The 22446-nt window shown below is 40.2% G+C and overlaps 2 protein-coding genes across 2 annotated transcripts; both read left to right on the forward strand.

Annotated features, from left to right (window-relative positions):
* The first annotated feature begins 10516 nt into the window (after positions 1 to 10516).
* LOC145444188 (calumenin-A-like) lies at positions 10517 to 15531 on the forward strand. The gene is made up of 7 exons (XM_080322119.1): positions 10517 to 10853; positions 11653 to 11846; positions 11909 to 11988; positions 13399 to 13558; positions 13759 to 13858; positions 14696 to 14795; positions 14857 to 15531. Exons 1-7 carry the CDS (start codon positions 10648 to 10650, stop codon positions 14959 to 14961), a joined length of 945 nt encoding a protein of 314 aa, XP_080178245.1. The 5' UTR covers positions 10517 to 10647; the 3' UTR covers positions 14962 to 15531.
* A 27-nt stretch (positions 15532 to 15558) lies between these two features.
* Positions 15559 to 20623, forward strand: LOC145444190 (calumenin-A-like). Its single transcript, XM_080322121.1, has 7 exons — positions 15559 to 15758; positions 16884 to 17077; positions 17135 to 17208; positions 17624 to 17783; positions 18704 to 18806; positions 18868 to 18967; positions 20029 to 20623. The coding sequence occupies exons 1-7, from the start codon at positions 15559 to 15561 to the stop codon at positions 20131 to 20133; spliced, it is 936 nt and encodes a 311-aa protein (XP_080178247.1). The 3' UTR covers positions 20134 to 20623.
* Positions 20624 to 22446: the final 1823 nt, after the last annotated feature.

Raw genomic sequence — 22446 nt, forward strand, 5'->3', positions numbered from 1 at the left:
TAAACAATAAACATGTTGGCAACATGCGCTTTCCATACAGCAGTTATTGTGACACGAATTACGTATAAACGGAAATAAATAATTATATGATTTTGATCAGCTCAATCGTAAGTTATGATTGGTTGGCAGTATTGTTCCTCCTCCTTTATCTTTCGACATCTTCAGATAAGTTGTCACGCCGGATAAAACTCCTCCACAAACTATTTTCATAATCTGCAATCTACTTGTACTTTGTACACATTGATTGTGTACGTCTGTAACTGTTATGTAGGCTATTTCATATCTTCTACTATTACATTTTGTACGATGCATTCTGTACTAGTTTACCCTGGTTCGTTGCTAATCTCTCTCTCTCTCTCTCTCTCTCCCTCTCTCTCTCTCTCCCTCCCTCTCTCTCTCCCTCTCTCTCTCTCCCTCTCTCTCTCTCTCCCTCTCTCTCTCTCTCTCTCTCTCTCTCTCTCTCTCTCTCTCTCTCGCTCTCTCTAGTTAGCCCCATGTATTCCCACATATGCTGAGAAGGTCAGAAACGACCTACTTAGTACTCAAGTATTTTTACACTACTTGTGGTACTTCTACTTACTCAAGTAAATATTTTCGCTACTTCTACTTCGTAACAATTGAAAGGGAAACAATATCAAGATATGAAGAACGGTTACCTCGAAAACCGACGAAATTGGAGAAGAACGACGGCTTTGAAAATAATAAATAAAACAAAAACAAAAAAGAATTGAAATATTTACATCCGAGCAATGGCGCGACGGAGGAATGACGATGACGAGAGCGGGTAACTACGGTGATGAAAATGAACGATGCTGGTTGATGACGCTGGTCGATGACGAAGGATATGTAAAGGAAAGAAGAAATCGAACCCTATAGCCTACCCAATAGGCATATCCAGAAAGGGGCCAAAGGGGCCATGACCTCCCAATTGTTCGAAAATTTTCGTAAATTAACATAAGCTGGAATATTTAGGGCGATATATAGTGTCGGTAGATTATATATAATTGTTGAGTACGCGTCTTCCGATAAATAAACATCAAAGACAGACCTAAATAACAGGGTTGTAACCAAGTCACATGGTTCCGAGTCACGAGTCAATCATACTTTTGTGGTTTTGACTCGAGTCGAGTCGAGTCATTTTCAATTCATCACAGACTCGAGTCCGAGTCCAAGTCACCGTTTAAAGGGTCAAGTCCGAGTCATGGTGTTATGACTCGAGTCGAGTCCAAGTCACAGTATTGAAGACATGTTCAACTCATGTTTTCAATCCTGCTTGGGTGATATCGAATTCCCTGTTTGCGAAACATGCTCATTTTGTCCCTATCAGAGTCTTGGCACATGTTTATTTAGACAGATAACGGACAGGTCCTGGCCTCATTTACCGATGCTAAAGATAACTTCACTAATCTTAGAACTTAAAATCAAATATCTCTCTTGTCAGTCTGATACATCACCAATACAAGCATTCAGTTTTTATTATGAACACATCGACAATAGCTCACGAATAGCTGATAGAGAACCAACGAATTCACGTCTACATACTATCTGATAGAGAACCAACAAATTCACGTCAAGATACTAGTTGATAGAGAATCAATAGATGCATGTTTATTGTTTATGTAGAGGTATTTACAACAGGCCAGCATGCTGTAAAAGCGTGCATACAACTATGTGCATTGTGCAGTGACAACAGAACAGATACCTTTTGATTATACTAAAGGTTTTCCCAATTGCATTACCGACTACATCGTAGTTACAGCATTGGAGAAATAATTGTACAATGGGGCTGTTCAAAAACATTTTTTCAAATTTTCTGGCTACTTCTTAAAATTGCTAGATTGCCTAAAAATCAAATTTAGCTCAATTCCAACCAGTAGAAAGCAATATTATGAAAGAAAATTTTAGACTAATTACAAATAGAGATTTTCGAATTTTACCGGCTATCTCATAACATTGTTACATTGTGTAAAAATATGATTCGTAGCAAATTTGACTCAATTCCAACTAGAAAAAGTGAAGTTATTAGAGTAGAATGTTTTGGATATGAAAAAATAGTCGGCTTACTACTATGTAATTATATTATATGAAAGAATTTCTCACTAAAATACTCCATTTATTTTCAAATCCAGAATATTCTCCTCTCAGATCATTGATTCCACTTTTTTCAAATTAAGCCAGATTCAGTGTTCCTTTTATGCAACATAACAATTTTATCATGTAACCACCCAGTAAAATAAAAAAGAAGTTATTTTAGAACAGCCATATTGTACAAACATCACACAACATTAGCCATTCATTATTACTCACGTGCACAATGCACATACCTAACAAAACGTCAAATGGACGAAGGGCATTGTGTGTTTTCACAGACAGCAGATCAAATCAATGAGTTACACCTCAAAAATACTAATGTGGAAAGGAGATCCTCAAATATGTTAAAGCGGCATGGCCGTAGAATGAATCCACATCTACTGAATACACGTTCCACTAGTGCACTAGATGCAGGAATTGACAAGCATTTTTGAACCACACTGAAGAGCATTGAATACTCATTCTTTCTAGTCGCCCAAAAATGCAAAGAATCATCGCCTTCAAATCTACACATGAGCTTATCAGTCTCTTCACCATCTGAGTCATTTCATTGGCTCTAATTGAACTTTGATTCAATTGTTTGCTTGTATAGGCTAATTGAAAAGTCTTGAGTACTTTAATTGCGGAGGATCTATTACCTCTTCATCACTGGACGATTTTGTACAATGCATTGCTACTATGTATCATTTTCTGTTGTTTTTACGGCGGCATATCTGATATATCAGACAAGTGCAACGAAAGCAGTGGTGACAAATAGCGATGTCGGCAGAATTCGTCGGATGCGTAGATCTAGCCATTATGATTCGCAAATTTCTTCATCTTCAAGTCATATAAAATAAGCCGAGTCAATGACTTGGGTCGAGTCATGCGTAATGACTCGAGTACAAGTCGAGTCAATCCAAATATTGACTCGAGTCGAGTCGAGTCATTTTCCCATTTCAAGAAAATGACTCGAGTCAAGTCGAGTCATAAAAAAATCGTGACTCGAGTCTGACTCGAGTCGAGTCATGACTCGAGTCATTACAACCCTGCTAAATAATAATACGCATGACAGGCCTACAATGAATCTAACTGTATTTTTGTGTTCAAGGCACCAGCTGTTCAGAGCCAAAAAGACACACCATGACGGATAAAGTTTCAGCCATCACGGAGTGCGATCCTAGAAAACGATCGCCGGCGATATCATCATCATCATCATTGGTTTATTAGCAATTTTATCAGTTCAATGCACCACAAAAAATGCGATACAATGAAAAGAAAGGAAGATGTCGAAGCGACTAGGAGTTGTCTATGGAATCGGACACCCACCTTGGCCTGGGCGATGTAAAGAGGAGGCATGCACACTGAATGAAAGTAAAGAAGATAGTATAGAAAAAGGAAGCGACAAGAAATAGGGCGGCATGTCTTGGGAAGCGAGATCGATAGGTCAGTCGTGGTCCGGTAATCTTGAGGATGGACTGTATATAGCCTTCGCCAAAGATCACGCCGGACATCCCCATGTCCTTGCAAGTTGCAATCCGAGTCCGCGGTACAAATGCGACCAGCTGATGGAAATATTAATCCCCGTGAATAAATGCAATTCGGAATCGAAGTTATTTTATAACCACTTTCCACAACATTTGCATTGTAACACAGGAGAGAGAGAGAGAGAGAGAGAGAGAGTCTTTATTTTCATCCAACCAAAATATACATAACAGACGGCAGTGGTGGTGGTACAGAAAATATGCATGCACAGTATTCGGTATTAGATAGGAATGATCGATAAGACCGTGAAGGTCATCTATAGTCTGATCACACCAGCATCAAACAGGTACACTTGACTCGAAACAGTCAGGCTGTAAAAAATGTTACGGCGTAGTTAAAAAAATAAAATAGAAGAAAAATTAAACGATGGTAGCAAATGATCAATGAAGCAATGTCTGGGTGAGGTAGGGCAACAGTGTTAGTGTAACGACAAGAGGTGATCGAGTAGCGCTTTTTTGAATCTATTATAAGGCAATTCACGGATATGTGGTGGTGACATTATGTGTGTGGTGAATTACATATTGTATTGTTTTGATAAGGCAAAACAGTGGTGCTTAGCCTTATGAGGCTTTGTGCTCCATGAGAATGGCACAATCGCAATTTCAAAAGTTCAATACATATTTTTTCATGGCGACTTTCATGCCCAGATAAACTTCCGACACATAGAAGTTGGTAGAGCCGAGACTCGAACCAACAACCATTGGTGTCGTGACGGTGTCGTTTATTTTAGCACGTACACTGCACCACTCGCTTCTCCGCGAATTAAATAGGCCTATATATATAGGCTAGGCAAGGGGCGGGCAACTTCTCGGGGCGGCGGGCCGGATATGGGTAAATGAAGTAGACTACTTGAAGGGGCCGAGCACCATCAGTTCTGAGCATTTTGTCGGTTGTAGGCTACACCATTTCAATGATATTTCGTGTAAACAATTTCACTAATCAGAATGATCATTCCTCATTGGCAAAAGTTAAAGGAACCGAAACATATTCATGGGCTTAATCTGAAAAAATATATTTGATTTTACTGTTTTTATAACTTTTGCTTTTGCAAATAATGTCCCGCGGGAGCTGAAAATATGTTAGGAATGCATGCTATCCTATTTTCACAGAGCATTGCATAATTTTTCAAAAATCCAGATATGCATACTTTACCGATTTGAGTCTGTTATTTCTTCGATTGGACCAGTTGAGCCTCGGGTTGCAGGTTTCATGTCTCTGATGCTCTCACGCTCTCCTCAGTGCTGCCACATATCCCCTAGTGCAATAATCCCAGCAGGCTGCAATTAAATTTATGCTATCGTCTTATAACCATGTTAGTGTGCAAGAGCATGTGCCGTGCTTGTGCTCTTATCTTCATTATAACAATCGTGTTTGTTTGTATGTAAGAAATTATTTCTGGTCCCTTACACCGCAAACTATTTGCGTTTTGAAGTGATAAAGTATATTATCAAACCTATAACGACGCAAAGAGAACAGTACATTTTGTGTTATTCTGCGAGTCTTTTGGGGATTTTAGAAAATACTATTTTATATATTTAAAAAAATAAGGCATGGTCAATATAATATTCAAATCGACAGAGCAAGCACATGCAAATTACAAGCGCTTTTACTATCGCCTCAGTAGGTGATAAATAAAATATAGGCCTACCACGTGCTGTGGCGTTGAAAACAGTTTTGGTATCGCCGATGGATAGCAACCATATTCATAATTCAGCTGCTATTTGGTAATCAACTTTGCAACATCAATTCCCGGAATTTGCTGAATTCTAGATTGATAGAATGATAGTCAAGCAATTCAGCAATCTTATTTCTTCAGAAGATGAAAAAGAGCTCATTGATTTACGTAAATGCACATTAAAAAAATCTGTTTCCTTAAAGAATAGGATGAGTTTATATCTGCTTCAAAATCCTCTTCCATTATGGTGCGAAAGCAATCAAAATTATATATCTATTGAAATGCCACATCTTGGTAGCTATATGCACAATTCACATGGCTTACTCTTTGACTGCAAGAACGAAAGCTGTAACGAGAGAAACCGCTTGACTCCGAAATGCCGATATATGTTTGCCACCTCAATTTCTGTCGTATGTGGCAAATCTATACTTCCTCGTCGTCCAACTATCATATGGTCGACCAAAAAGATCATCGCTCTGTCAAAACATGCTGGGACCTGCAGTGTGGAACAGAATCGCCGGCTATGACACTCGACGAGCATGTCAACATTAAAATCGAAATACAGCAATCTCTATTGAATAAATACTGGTCCGAGTTGTGAGATTACTGGACTAGAAGGATCTGATATATCTATTAGGGTTACCCTATTTTGGAATCGAGAAAGGAGGAAACTTTTTCAAAATATTCAAACTTAGAATACCAGAGGAAAATCCTTAAAAGATGGTAAATTATTTCCACTTCGTGGTCGGTTGACTAAAAAAGGTAAACTTTCTCGCTCAGCACCCAAAATACAGTTTTTCTTTCACATTATCAGTCGGTTGACTAAAAAAAGTAAACTTTCCGGCTCAGCTCCCGAAATAGCCGCGGGAGCGTTACTTCAGTGATGATTTATTGTATCTCAGTCGAATTTTGCCCTATATTAAACCGAAATTCTCAAAAAAGAGGACAAAATCTCAAAAAGCAGGACATTCAGGCGTCCACCGAGGACATTTTCAAAGGATATATCGACATCGCCATCCGTCACATGTCACCTCATCTTGTCGTCTGTCTCAGTTATCTTCTATTTATTATAGCATACTTGTCATTCAGTGTCTAGTGCATGCCTCTTCTTTACTTTGCCTAGGCCAAGATGGGCGTATGATTTAAAGAGTAGGCTACTCCAAGCAGACATGGGGTAATCGCGATTAGTAATCGTAATCGATTACGACGATTACAGCATTTTCAAGTAATCGTAATCGCAATCGATTACACTCGAAAAAAATCCGAAGTAATCGTAATCGTAATCGACTACTTCCCATATCTAATCGATTTCTCTGTGAAAGAACGATTACTTTTTATTTTTGCAAGTACTATGACATAAACTGAACTGAACATTCGTGAACAAGGAAGAGATATTATACCAGGCTCGTGACAGCACAAACGTCTGATTTTCAAACGCCACAGCTCGTTATTACGTAATCGTAATCGACTACTTCCCATATCTAATCGATTTCTCTGTGAAAGAACGATTACTTTTTATTTTTGCAAGTACTATGACATAAATTGAACTGAACATTCGTGAACAAGGAAGAGATATTATACCAGGCTCGTGACAGCACAAACGTCTGATTTTCAAACGCCACAGCTCGTTATTACGTCAGAAACAGCCTATTAGCTTTGCGCGTCATTGCGTAAGAAGTATATCCACACTAAATAGATATTCGATGTACGTACGACGTACGTCGTACATTAGTGTCATTGTAAGAACACCCGCCGTGCTGTTATATCAGGTTATCAACACGTTCCACACGCCAGAACCTCGCAGCAGTATAAGTTATCTCCGCTCTGCCTATAGTTTCAAATAGTAACTTATGGTTGATGTTTGGTTATGCTTATGCTTAGTTAAACGCAATTTGACCGTAGCTGCTTGGCGAGCAGTAGGCCTATCTAGTACGTACGTACACCGGCCAAAGATTTGAAATTTTGTACTCCTCAAATAAAACATTGCGATTTCCACAACGAAACAGTAAAAATCAACAGCTGGTGATATATATATATATCAAAACCGAACCGTTTTTGCCGTTTCTCGAGCGAGATAGTGTAATGGTTATGCGTCCGGCTTCTCGAACGGTAGGGCGTGGGTTCGATCCCCGGCCGGGTCATACCAAAGACTCGAAAATTGGTATCCGCAGCTATCCTGCTAGGCGCTCAGCAATCACGGATAGCATGGAAGAGAAAAAAAACGGGGGCGCAGACTAGATGACCTCATGGGGCCGTATCGCAAATCCGTCGTCAAAGCATCTCGATGGTGCAGGCGAAAAAGAATATCATATCTCTCTCTCTCTCTCTCGTAACGGCAGCTTGCAGTACAATATCTGTATTAAGTTGAAGGCAGAATTTTATGCTCGCTTCGTCTTATTCTCATATGACTCTACTTGAAAGGGCGCCAATCGTTATTTCACAATTCTTTACTCAACATTGGGACCTGCCGCCATGGCCATGGGCTTATATATCATGTTAGCATGGGTTGTAGCTGGAATCAGGACCAAAACAGCAAGTCGTCCCCTATAGACAAGTTGAAGACTGAATTTCGTCGAGAATTGCATTATATTACTATAGATCTTTAATACTCTCTCAGCCCCCGATGGTCAGATTTACCTGTAGAGTTTGTTTGTTTGAGGTAATCTTGGTGTTTATCGACTACAACGGTCAGTTACACCAGGCCGACTTGTAGCACGGCCCACTTCTAGGCTTATTATAAGACACCGCTTACGCGGATGAGGCGGCGAGGAGGAGCCTAGATAAACCTCCGACACTTAGAAAGGAATTCTGAAGTCGACCTCGGTCGGACTCGAACCCGCAACCCAATGGCGTTGCTGCCGTGGATTATATCACTGCGCTATCTCGCCACACAATCACCTACATGTAGAGCTGGGAGAACGTAATTCATAATTATAACCTCTGGTATCTTGTTATAATTACTTTAGTGTATGTTGTTAATTCGTGACCTCCGGTTTGTCATATAATCAAACGATATTGTAGTGGCTCAAGCGTAGCAGACTAGAAGAAAAACTTTCGTGAGACGCACAAACAAATTGTCATGTCTTTATATCTGACTGCATGTCTAGCAACTCAAGTTGTAAATTACCATGGTCAGTGGCCACATTAACTACAATAGGACATGAAAACATTTTGAGCATGGGAAAAAAGCATTCATTCCGTCAATGCGGCCGTTGAACTGAACAATCAAGTCAAATGATCCATTGGTTTGATGGTCAGATAGCGTTGTAAAACGTGTTGCAACACCACCTGCACTTAATTAAGTCTGATGATGAGCAGACTTAAATTTGAGTGACGATCCAAACACATTTGAGTGTGAGCATACTTTTTGACGTGAGTTGAGTAACGAAATCGTTGCTGAGTAGAGAATCGCTACTCGACAGCAAAGGAATTGGTCGCCACCCTTAATTATAAACTCCAGATTCCAAGCCAAGCAAGTGAAATTTTGGAATATCAATTTTTTTGTTTGTTCTAAATCAGTGGTTCCCAACCTTTTTCGACTCATCGCCCCAAATTTTGTGAACCGAAAAATCGGTATACAAACTGTAATCACCGGCGGGTTGACTTAAACAAAGGTCAACTTTGCCGTTCGATGTCGAATTTTACACTTTTGCAACTGAATTTTCGTGGGATGACTAAAAAAAAGGTAATTTCTCCGACTTAACTCCAATATAGCCGTTTTAACGCGTCATCGCCCCCCTATCTCCCCCTTCGCTATTTTCGCCCCCCTATCGCCCCTTCGTCATTTTCGCCCCCCTAGATCGCCAAATCGCCCACGTTGGGAACCACTGTTCTAAATTGATTTTATAATATTTTTGTTGGATTTTCCAATGCCGCAAGTAGGCTAGCTCGCAGCCGCGGTTGGGAATCACTGATCTAGAGAGGATTTTCAAGTTAATTAGATCTCTCTAAAATACTCTATAACTTATGTTGGTTTACGAAATACTTTTTTAGTCTCCTTCGAGCTCGCTCCCCACCCTATTGGGAAATTTGGGGCGCGGCAATTATGGCCCTGGCAAGAATGCAAATCATTGGGCGCGATAAATTGAACTCTATAAAAATGGGCAATGGGTAGGCTACATTATGACGTAACAAGCAAATGACACATCTCTTTTAAAGGGAGTTTGTTATCTCATTAGGCCTCTTCAGCGCAATCCATATATTCCAACATAGCTTCCAAGTCTTCCGACATATCTCCCAAGATGCAAAATAAATGTAATCGTGAGTAATCATCATCATCATCATCATTGGTTTATTAGCAATTTTATCAGTTCAATACACCACAAAAAATGCGATACAATGAAAAGACAGGAAGATGTCGAAGCGACAAGGAGTAGTCTATGGAATCTGACACCCACCTTGGCCTAGGCGATGTAAAGAGGAGGCATGCACACTGAATGAAAGTAAAGAAGATAGAATAGAAAAAGAAAGCGACAAGAAATAGGGCGGCATGTCATGGGAAGCGAGATCGATAGGTCAGTCGTGGTCCGGTAATCTTGAGGATGGACTGTATTTATTTAGTAGTAATTGTTTGTATTTCGACTTGAATGTGGACATGCTCGTCGACTGTCTGATGGCCGGCGGGATACTGTTCCACACATCAGGTCCGGCATATTTGATGGAGCGATGATCTTTTCGGTCGATCATATGATATTTGGACGACGTGGACGCGCGTGTGTCGTACTTGTGCGCTTTTGATTCAGAGGTAAAGAAGTCATTGAAATATTCGGGGCAACGACCGCAGTGAAACTGATACATAAACTTGGCGATTTCTAGTTTACTTTTCCAATGTAATCGTAATCGTAATCGACTACTTCCTGATTTTGCTGTAATCGTAATCGTAATCGTAATCGCGCCATTCAGAAGTAATCGTAATCGCAATCGATTACAATCATGAAGTAATCACCCCATGTCTGACTCCAAGTCGTTTCGGTACCTTCATATTTTCATTTATCGCAAACTTGTGGTGTATTGATTGGATTACAAATAAATAATAGACGGAACTGAAGTATGTGTATACTTCGTTACTGTCCATCTCTGCGAATAAAAGTGTACCGCGATCGTTTTATAATTTTTTTGGCATGCCACAGGCTGAAAAAGCTTGGGAACCACTGCCGTAATGTAACGTGTCGTCATGGTCTAATTGGTGTAGTAGGACACGTTCTACTTGACACGAGTGACTGCATACAGTTTGTTATGCTTTCGTAGGAGAGCACTTTTACTTAGTTTGGTTGGTTTCCTCGAAGAAAACTCCTTGTTACCAACTCGGCATTCCATTTCTGCCGTGTCTACACCGTTTTGGGTTCTTGAACTAAATAATGAGATTTCTAGCCCTAGTGTGCTGCGCGTGCGTTCTCGGAATTGCGTATGCCGCAGTTGCAAAGAAGTCCAGAGTAATAGAACCCAAACCCCTGAGCGATGAGGAACCTGGAACGCAGGAGTATGATCATGAAGCTTTCCTGGGAGAAGAAGAGGCTAAAACTTTCGACGAATTACCTGAGGAGGAAAGTGTCCGAAGACTCGGGTATGTAAATCTATTGCCATTCTGGTGTTGTAGCTGCATTGACTTTTGAGCTTGCTTGTGCACAGCTGATTATTATGATGCAGCACCTTACTAGAAACTTTAATATTTGCGACGAATTGTTTTTTTATTTTTATATATTCGAGTACTATGGTCATGGTCATCTACATCAGGGTAGGCAGGCATTTCCCATTATAATTCCTTATCTACCGACTTGTTAAAGGCCAAAAGGGTCCACTTTCATTCTATAGCCTACTTTTGGTAAGACACCACTTCGAGGAGCAGCCTAGTCAAACCTCCAGCACTTGAGCAATCAAGTCAGTAACGTGACTATAATTTCCTCATTTTTAATTGGTCACATTGATTGATTTTGACATTCCTTCATAAGGGCAATGACCCCCAAGTCCCCAATCATATCTGCAATATTCCATCAATTGATCAATACAATGTCATTCTTGTGAGTTGTGACCCCTTCTATAATTGTTGCACACATAAGCTCTGTCATCACTCAATTTGAAACATCAGCCGAAATGTTCACGTTCAGTTATCAACTAAAATCTATTCTTGGTCAACTGGTCACAACTGTCTACTGAAAACACCTACCAAGATGTATTAAAAAAATCTTTATTTGGTCAAACAGATTATATTGTTCTTGTAACCTGCCTAGTTGTCTCTATCTTGAAATTTATTGTGGAAAGGGGATAGAGATTGCAGTGCAACTTGTTCATGGCACTGCAAGAGTAATGCTGCGAGCAAGCTGTATATTTTGATTGACATTAATAATGTGTCTCTGAATTCTTAGAATCATAGCCGACCGACTAGACACAAACCAAGACGGTAAAATCGACAAACCAGAACTCATGGCGTGGATAAAGAAAGCCCAAACTCGCTACGTGGAAGAGGATGCGGAGGCACAAATGAAATCGTCCGACACCAATGGCAACGGATACGTCGAGTGGACAGAGTATTATGAAAACACATACGGTCACATTTCCGGTCAGTATCACTAACTGCGGTCCCTCAATATGGATCTGATTTTAACGAGTAATGTTTTTTAGAAGAGGATTTGAATAGAGAGGACAACGATGGCAGTTTCAGTTACAAAAAGATGATCACAAGAGATGAGAAGAGGTGGAAAGTAAGTGTGTGGAACCTGAGCTCAAAAAAAATTTCAATCTCGTATATATTATAATAATAGTTTTGAATATTAATAGCTTAGTAGCCTAGTTGGAGGTACAGAACTTCAATATACAATTAAATGATTCATATTGAAATTAAACCGGAATATTTTCGGCTGACACTCGTCAAGGGTAATCGTCAGTCTTTGTCACTCGTTTCTGGTTACTCCAGATTCAACTTATTAGTATTTATATCAATCATCAATCAAACGCTGATATGCCCGACCTCGACAATGTATATCGGGATACAACATCCTGCGTGGCAACTGCCTGAGGGCAGTAGGAAAAAGATGCTTGTAATTTGCCATAATTTGCACCAAAATTTTCTGATTGACACCAAATTATTGTGATTATATCTCGAACAGCTTCTTTGAGGTACAGAACTTCAATATACAATTGAATAGTATGTTCATATTGAAATGAACCCGAATATTTTCGGCTGACACTCGTCAGGGGTAATCGTCAGCAACTAGTAGAGAATTCGAAAGAACAGCGTATATCAACAATCGTAACACAAAATATGACGTCACCAGCACGAAATGTCGAATATGAGAGCGTTCAATGTACTATTTTTAGATGATACACGAACTCTTGGAGTCGACTTTTATCAAAATACACCAGCCAAGGCTGTGTCAACAAAAAGAGTTCGTGTATCATCTAAAAATAGTACATTGAACGCTCTCGTATTCGACATTTCGTGCTGGTGACGTCACATTTTGTGTTACGATTGTTGATATACGCTGTTCTTTCGAATTCTCTACTAGTTGCTGACGATTACCCCTGACGAGTGTCAGCCGAAAATATTTGGGTTAACTTATATATGAATATACTATTCAATTATATCTCGAAGTACGTTGTTGTTACGTTAGCGAGTATCGGGGTGGGGGAACCGTTGAAATTTCTAATCGATTGGATTGAGTTTGACACTCGTGACTCCATTCCATTTCAAGTTGCCACCCGTCACTCCTCGCGACTCGCTAAATTTTGAATTTATGACCGTGTGTCTGGTATATAATATTTGAATAATCTCGATTATTTTCGGCTGACACTCGTCGGGGGTAATGGTCAGCAACTAGTAGAGAATTGGAAAGAACATTGTATATCAACCATCGTATCACAAAATATGACATCACCGGCATGAAATTACGAATAATCGAGGCTTAAGAGGTCACTGCAGCTCAACGTACTATTTTTAGATGGTGCACCAATGCAAGCTTTAGGCTCCTTGTAAATAACAATCTTATTTGGAACCGGTTAAGTCTGTAGAACTGCTACTGATTTAGAGTGTATTTCTGCACGAAACCTGGATATATAATCGTTTGCTATGGGTGTTGCTTAGAGAATTGTGACGATCTCGGTTGTATATTTAGAGTGCTGATGACAATGCCGACAACAGTTTGTCGCGAGATGAGTTGATGGCGTTCCTACATCCCGAAGAGTACCCGAAAATGAAGGACACCGTCCTCGATGAGACGATAGAGGACATTGACAAAGATGGGGATGGATTCGTTAATGTGGAAGAATATATCGGTAAGTGGAGAAATGTGTTATGTTGTGTCTAAATATTATGGAGCATATTTTCATTGCCTGCTGACATTCTCTTTGGCACAGTGTGCCAACCTGCTGTTGCAGTATTCCAAAACTAAAATCCATCAATCTTGTTGGAACTTGTCTCAAGTCTCTGAGGCTTCGCACTTGATTACGACTAACGTGGTGTTTCATTTTTCAAGGGGATATGTGGCGGCCAGAAGATGGCGGCGAGGAACCAGAATGGGTGAAGACAGAACGGGAACAGTTTACCATCAGCAGGGATAAGGACAAAAACAATAAGTTAGTCGAACACGCGTTATTTTGTTTTGTATCAGCTTTTGATGACATCCGGAGTCAGCTACTGTGCTCTGCAGGTGGAACGTACCTGATTTCCAGTGGTGGTCAATAATGAAGTAATTTACTTTTTCGAAGTACTATGTTGGATTCTGCCTCCTTGCAATACTCATTTTTGCAGTTTGGATTTTGAAAAGTAGAAAGTAGCTTTAGACGAGATTGCGTTACTTTATTGTATGACATCGTAAGGACCATGTGATATAGCAATCACAGTGAACGCTGAATATGTCGAAGATTGTACCTGTTTGTTGCATCAGTAGTGATTTTATGTAGACCCGTAGATGCATCTTGCGACTTCGAATGTAGCCACCAACACCGATTAACTTCCAAATGTATGCGACCCCTCGTCCAAGAGTAGTTTTCAGTTTTTTTTTCTATTGTCGGGATACATTTGAAGTAATTTTGACAATCTTGTGAATCACTCGTTGTGATTAAGTAAACACATTTAGAGCCTTACTTCTACTTGAGTAGCAACTCTGACTACTTTCACCATCTCTGCTGATTTGTAAGGAACAATCGTCTAATTCATTCTTCTGATGTGTAATGCGCAACGCTCGCGCATGTCATGCCAATATTTGGATGACTTCAAATTAATGTAACCACTGAATCTACCTAACCAACCAATACAATGGATCATTCATCTAAATACTGTTACACTGGGTGTGTACTACACCGTACACATATTTTATATTGACTTTAAAATGTACTTACTACATTGATATGATATTGCGCATTGATCGTATTGCACCTGCCTTGTCACCTGATAACGATGTGTGCATTTAGATTGGACCGAGAAGAAATGAGATCTTGGATTCTTCCCGACGATTACGACGCTGTCGATGCCGAAGCGTCTCATTTAATTTATGAAGCCGACGATGATAAGGTAAGAGATCTGCCTAGTTTCCCTGTAACTCTATGAAAAATGAACCACATTTCTTTTTCAGGACGAGTTTCTGAGCAAAGACGAAATTATTGCGCACCATTCGACTTTCGTCGGCTCCCAAATCACAAATTGGGGCGACGATCTGAAGCGTCACGACGAGTTTTAAATCTTTCGTAAACAAAATATGAAGCATTATCACTTTCATGACTCAAATTTCTGCGAAATCACACATAGTGCATGCCTAATTTCTTGATACACGTATTAATTAAAAGAATATTTTCATTACTGTTGCCAAAATGCTGATCGACCCATTATAACGCATAATAATGAACGCATTGCAGCGATATTACTGCCATTAATTCACAATCCTGACCATTTAATGACTAAATTATACATTGCAGTATATTATCTTCAAAGCTTGCTACCTGTGGTATTCCTTCGATCCTGAGATCACTTTGCGATCATTATGAAATGTCTGAATTAGAATTGCTGCCCTTATTGGTTTTTGTGCAGTACGGGCTAACCCCGGTGCCATCTTGCTTATTCGTATACAGTGTTTGCTGCCTTGAATTTTTATTGTACTTACACAAGTGATTGTTTTGACAGCGAGTTTCCTGTTTTTGTTTGAATTGTGAGAAATTCGCTTTGCCTGCGGAGGTGCTTTGCGTGGAACTTCTATTTGAGTGTTGCAGTATTTCAGGTTTCACATGACTATTCATAATATTACTGTTTGCAGGTTTAGTTTTTTTTTTAAGTCTCGATAATGTTTCGTAGTAAGCTAGTTATAGTTTTGTGTATCGCGTACGCTTTTGCCGGCGTCACGAAAAAGGACCGGGTAGTGGACCAGCATTTGAGTGATAAAGATCCTGGGACAGAAGAATATGATCACGACGCTTTCGTAGGCCGGGATGAAGCGGAAGAATTTGAGAAGCTCTCGCCCGAAGAATCGAAAAGAAGATTAGGGTAATTACACATTAATCGATTGAATTTTGAATGCAGCGAGCCTTGGTTATGTCAATTTTATGATGTAGAAAACTGGGGGTTCAATACCCGGCCGGAGACCTGATCAGTAAGACTGGTATCTGTAGCTTACCCGCTCTTTGCTCTCAATTTCTGGGATAGCGTGGCTATTTCTGCGTCTATCTTGTTCATGTCCAGTGGCATACAGGCTACACATCATGAGCTCTTGGTATGCATATTCGCAGATCGTGTGTATGTATATCAGGAGTCGGTGTATATGCCACAAAAACAGGACAAAAATATAATATCTTATTCCGCGTACCACCGGTCTTGAGAATCCATGAATTGTCAAGCCACTATCTAAATATAGTCGAGTTGATGATCGTGAAAATACAATTCACTAAACCGGCAGTGCCCAACCTTTTTTTAGCGCAGCCGCGTCTAGATTTGAAAATGTTCCAAGACCACCTCTAGTTTTAGGAAGCTGGGTGCGAATAAAGGCCGGCACCTTTGTCCTTTGTCGCAGCCTATCTATGACGCTGATTACTAAAATGTCGGCACATTCACGTCCCCCAGAAAAATGTCGAATGGCCCCCAGGTTGAAAACCACTGCACCAAATGGCACTCGATATTCCGATAAGTATCAGACTCAATTCAACAGGATATTTTATTTGCTGCTTACTATAAGACAAAACAGTAGTTCTTGAGAACTTTTAGACCGCCACTCAAATCTGAACATTTTGTGACCCAAGCCTCGCACATCGTAATGAATGCATTTCTCTTGTTAGTATCCTACATTTTTACGAGAAGGTGCCGACAACCAGTTGTACAAAACGCAGTTCTATGTAACTTGATTCAATACAGAGGAGTTGTTGACTTGCATTGATTCGTTTTTTTTAAAACTTCAGCATATATATTACCTCATATTAAACGATCGCTCTGGTATGGTCGCAACCCAAATTTACACCCTGAGTCGTGACCCATGTTTGGGGCCTAACCCATAATTTAAGAACATCTGCTATTAGATATTAATTCGCTGTAAATCCATAATTCTTTGAAGCTGCATTGCCCCATGTTACATACGTTAGATCATTCTGTGTTACCTGCTTAAAATACATTGCTATGCAGGATCATCTTTGACAAGATCGACACGGATAGTGATGGGCTCGTAAGCGATTCCGAGCTGCAAAGCTGGATCACAAAAACCCAGCAACGCTACATCAACGACAACACCAAAAGAGAGTTCGTGAACCACGACGAAGACAAAGACGACAAAATCACCTGGAAAGAATATTACGATCTAAACTTTGGGTTCCTGCAAGGTATGCGCTCTGGTCGGTTGGCATAATGTCTCAAGTTTTCAATTCCCTTGTTTTCAGAGACTGACTGGGAGGATGATAGCAACGATATGTCGTACAAGAAAATGTTGAAGAGAGACGAAGCACGCTGGAAGGTGAGCTAAGTGATTTATCATATTTTTGCACCAATGTCTTATTGGGTGAGTTATGTTAAGACGATGGTGGTACTTGTTAGTAGCAGACTTGTAGAACTAGATAATTCTGGTTGTCTAATAAGAGAAAAATGCCGGTCAAGTAATTCTAATCTAATTTGTGAAGAATGTTTCTGTGCGGTCATTTTACTTCTGATTTAATTTCTGATTTTCTTGCCTTTGAAAATGAACTAGGCTTTGACGTGAAATGAGCTTGTTTTTTGTTGGAATATAATTCAATTTCCAAGTTTTTCCTAGTTCGGTAATTCTAATTATAACCTGACTTTGTAAAAACTATAGCTATCATTCTAATTCGAATCTAATTTCGAGAAGCTGAAAATTTTCTGGTGTGTTCGAATATCTTCGCGATCTATTTCAGGCGGCCGATGAAGACGGGGACAACAGTCTCACGTACGAGGAGTACAAGGCTTATTTGCATCCCGAAGAGTTTGATAGGATGAAAAATGTTGTTCTCGATGAGACTCTGAGTGACATGGACAAAAATGGCGACGGGATGTTGGATATGGAGGAATATATGAGTATGTGGCACATTTCTTCGTATTGCCAGTATAATGTTGATAATAATAATATTGTCACTGACATAATACTGTTAATAATAATATTGTCATTGACATAATACTGTTAATAATAATATTGGCATAGGTGAATGAACAGAGTTTCATAATTCGAGGATATCCGTGATGGTTCTTGAGTCCCGTGTTACGGCGGGTGCTAATTCATCGTCGGAGGTGATCAGTCGAAGAGTACTCCTACTTTTCTGTAGAGTACTCCGTAGGGATATGTTTGCATCACTTCAAAGTGGCAATTTGTATAGTAAAACCACTGGGCAACACCTCTGTATCATGGTAACCAAATGCATTTTCAAAAACTCTCTCATCACTTGTGAGATGTAAGTTTCCGAGTCGCAAGTCAATCAGACTCTTATAGTTTTGACTCAAGTCAAGTCATTTACTATTCACCACCGAGTCAAGTCCGAGTCCAAGTCATTATGTTCACAGTTTTCAGTTCAATCCAGTTCAACCCACTCTTTTGAACACTGCTCAAGTGATATAGAATGGCTGGCATTCCTAATATAGTAATTTTCCTCAGTCTTAACAGTTTCTGGGCTATTTGATAAGTACCAGGACTGATAGACGAAATGCCATTAATGTGGTGAATTCACTATTCTTCGAAGTTACAATGACATTTCTGTCTTGGCCATCCTAGTCTCGAGTCATATGACTTGGTACGAGTCCTGCACGATGACTCGAGTACGAGTCGAGTCAATGAACAAATTGACGCGTGTACGTATTTGAAAAAATGACTCGCGTCTAGGCTCTGTACCGTTCAGTTTGATAGTTATGCAGGACGTGATGATGTTCTTTTTATGGATTACATTGCCTCCGACATGGCTGAGATGTCAGGTCTGAAAGCATAATATGACGTCTTGTGGTTACAGATGATATTTATCGACCGGAGACGGAAGGGGAGGAAGAGCCGGACTGGGTCGAAGTCGAACGAGAACAATTCCAGAAATATCGGGACGAGGACCAAGACGGCAAGTAAGTCGATCCGTTCTGCGTAAAAATTTTTCGCGATATCAAATGTCGGGATCTATTTCAGACTGAATAGAGAGGAGGTCGGAAAATGGATTCTGCCGGAAGACTACAATCACGCCCTCGCCGAGTCTCAACATCTCGTTCACGAGAGCGATGATAATAAGGTACGTGCGGAAATAGACATAGTAGATGATGTAGGTACTCGAGTGGAAGTAACACCGTGAATTCAGTCGATAACGAGTAGAAGTAAGAATTTGCAAGCTATGTCAAAAGTACGTTGAGTGGAAGTAGAAAGTGAAACCTCTAAGTAATTTCAACAAGCAGATTTAGTCGAGGGTCTGCATGCTATTAGCTGTTGATCAAAGATGGTTACTTTTAGAATCGTACGATGTATCTGGGCGACTCGCACAAAATCATTAACGGTACTACAAATACAGTCAGTCACAGAGTGATGCTGGGGCTATTTTGGGCGGTTTTATCTTTGTGGCTAACGCGAAATGACTGACAACACTGCAAATAGGTGTTGTCTTTAGAAATATATTCATTTACCGTGATGCTGCCAGGGGTTAATTTGACTGGTTTTAGGATGCTTCATCTGGTGAAATTATACAAACTTATCCCGAAACTGCTATGTTTCAAGAACGCGATGCGTCAAATCGAAGTTGTTTTTGCCCACAAAACTGGTCAAGTACCTGGGCTGTAACCAAGTCACTAGGTCCCAAGTCACCACAAGTCAATCTAACTTTTATAGTTGTGACTCGATTCAATTCCGAGTCCAAGTCACGGAGTAGAGTGTCGAGTCCGAGTCATAGTGTTTGACTCGAATCCGAGTCCAAGTCATTGTGGGGACTGTTCAGTTCCGAGATACTGTCATGTAAAATCCACTTTTTATAACTCTGCTCAGCGGTATCGAATGCTTTGCATTCATAAGACACTAATATTCCTCACTTTTAACAGTTTCTGGTAGCATTTTCAAGTACCAGTACTGATATACCAATTAATTACAGTGTGATAACTTTACTATTCTTCAAAATTGCAATGAAATGGCTGTCAATGAAAATGTGATAAAAACCAAGCCACTTGAGTGTGTGACTGGATCATGGGGAAACCTGCTTGAGTACTTCGAAAATGTGAAAATACATCATTACTGACCACCTCTGGTCTCGGGTTGCAAAATGTTTTCGACTCAACAGTGTCAATCTCGTAACGTGTGCCTTTTTCGCAGGACGGGCATATCTCGAAGGAAGAGATGTTGGAGCACCAGGAGGTTTTCGTCGGCTCGCAAGCTACGGAGTGGGGCGACATGATCAACAGACACGACGAATTTTAAGGCCAAGAGCGGAATGATGCCACGATGGGTTGCAAATAGGTTGCAGTAGAATGTCGTAGCGTTTTTTTTAAAAGTTTTTTAAAAGATATTTAATGAAATTGGTTGCAGTACCGTTCTGGTAGTTAGATACGCTGTCATGCGACGATCATGAAGCTGTTTTGTCTTGTCCAAGTGTTCTGTCGTACGTCCTTACCTGTCTTCCGTATATTCATATTCAGCATTTCATATCATATTACACGCAGCATCAGTAAATAAGTTTTCGTCCGGTTGCCAAAGCCTGGTATTATATGTTACATTTGAGTGCAGGACCAAACTAGCGTCGAGCAAAGTCAATAGGTAGCAATTTTACATGTTAGTCCAATTGTTTATTTTATCTCGATGATATCATGCGACCTACAAACGGAATATCAGAACTCTTTATCCAGTTTTCATCAATCATTTTGCACGTATTCTGCATTTCTCTATCCTGAAATACACTATTTAGTCCTGATGCGTAGTCGACTACACAGCAGTTACACGCGCCAAGGCCTAGTCATTCGATAGCCATATACAAATACAAAGGCCTGTAATTTTCGGTTATGCCTGCACTATTCTACGCTGCTTGTGCTGGTAAAATAGTTTGTGGTTGGCGTGATGGCACTAGCAGAGACTAGCCTGTTTGATCGGGATTTGTTGGGCCAAACGCTATGGGTGAAGCGAATTGGCGGTCATTGGTACTCGCAGTAGCGCAGCTTCCAAGTTATGTCACTTATGTCTACTCGTTGATAGAGTCAAACGTTTCTCTGCCGTGGTAGGTACGATAGTCTCTTCAACGATACCAGAGAGTTACACCAAGTACTATGCAACTGGATGATCAATGATCATAGCAGGCTTGGGTTGATTGTGATTAGTGATCGAAATCGCTTATGACGATCACACCATTTTCAAAGACCCGTAACCGATGACGCTTGAATTTGGTCGTTTTGCGTTGAAACCGATTCCGGAAAGACGCTAACCCAACCTTTTCGTTTTACAACAGCTATCGACATATGGCACAAAACTGTAGTGCGACGTGTCATATTGACAGTAGAAAATGTAAGATTCGTGGACCTCACTGTGCGTTATATTATGGCATGGTTGGTACCGGGGTTGAGATGACTCGAGTCATATTCTCAAAATACGGAAATGACTCGACTTGGACTCGAGTCATTGCATGCGCATGACTCGAACCAAGTCGTTTGACTCGGGGCTCTAGACGGCCAAGACCGACATTACCAAGAATATAGTAAAGTAACCACACTATTGGGATTTCGTCTATTATGGTACTGGGACTTGAGAATGCGCCCAGAAACTGCTAAAAGTGAGGAAAATTAGGGGAGATGTGGTACCGATGGATCAAAAATTGCAAAATGATCTCCGGCCCTCAAATCTTCAGCCGAGAATAGCGGATCCTTTCCTGTCTCAACACTTTGATACAAGGTGTAACTATCGCGGACATTAACATGGATATCCTCCTTTTCAAATAATACTTATAAACGTTTAAAATTTGTAGCTCAAACGTATCATCGGTCCCCACCCGATGGGTCCAATGGCACACGACCACGGGACCTACGACTACGAGAAATACGCTCAAAACTCAAATTTTTCAACTTGTTCTGTGTACTATAAATCTAAGCTACAACGACCAGTGAAGAATGTTTCGTCGCCACCTACAAGTATAAAATAGAATATACCAACTCAAATTTTGGGATAAAATCACGTTTTGGTTTCCGCCGAAACTTACAAAATTAATGTCACATACATATATTACCGGAAAATCGAAATTTTGCCTTTCAAATGCCGCCTAATAGCGATAAAACACCGCCGGTAACTATGAGTTACAGCCTTTATATAATGTAGGCGTGTTTCTGTTGTTAGGTGATTAGTTGGTCCAACTATTTTGCTTGATTTGGCTATGGTACCATAGGTCCCCCACCCTATAAATATTGTGATTGAATTGAAAATAGTCCACTCGACGATGGTATGGATTCAAAAAATATGTGCCATTATATAGGCCTACCCTGGTACAAGCCCTATAATTCACATTAAAAATTATTATGGGTTTGTTAGTTTGGAAGGTGATATAGAAAAATGTATATGTGGATCCAAATTTACTTTGCAACCCCTAAAAGGTAAATCATTTTGTTACAGACCCCATAACTCACGCAGGTCGAAGTTTTTTGCATGTAAGGAAAAATTCTGCCAGCATGCCATTGTATAGACCAGTGGTTCCCAACCTTTTTCGACTCATCGCCCCCTTTTAAAACTTCACAGCGATCATCGCCCCCCAAATAT

Source organism: Botryllus schlosseri, chromosome 8 (genome assembly GCF_051294905.1).
Source record: "Botryllus schlosseri isolate E-star chromosome 8, Bs_hap1, whole genome shotgun sequence".
Lineage (NCBI taxonomy): Eukaryota > Metazoa > Chordata > Ascidiacea > Stolidobranchia > Styelidae > Botryllus > Botryllus schlosseri.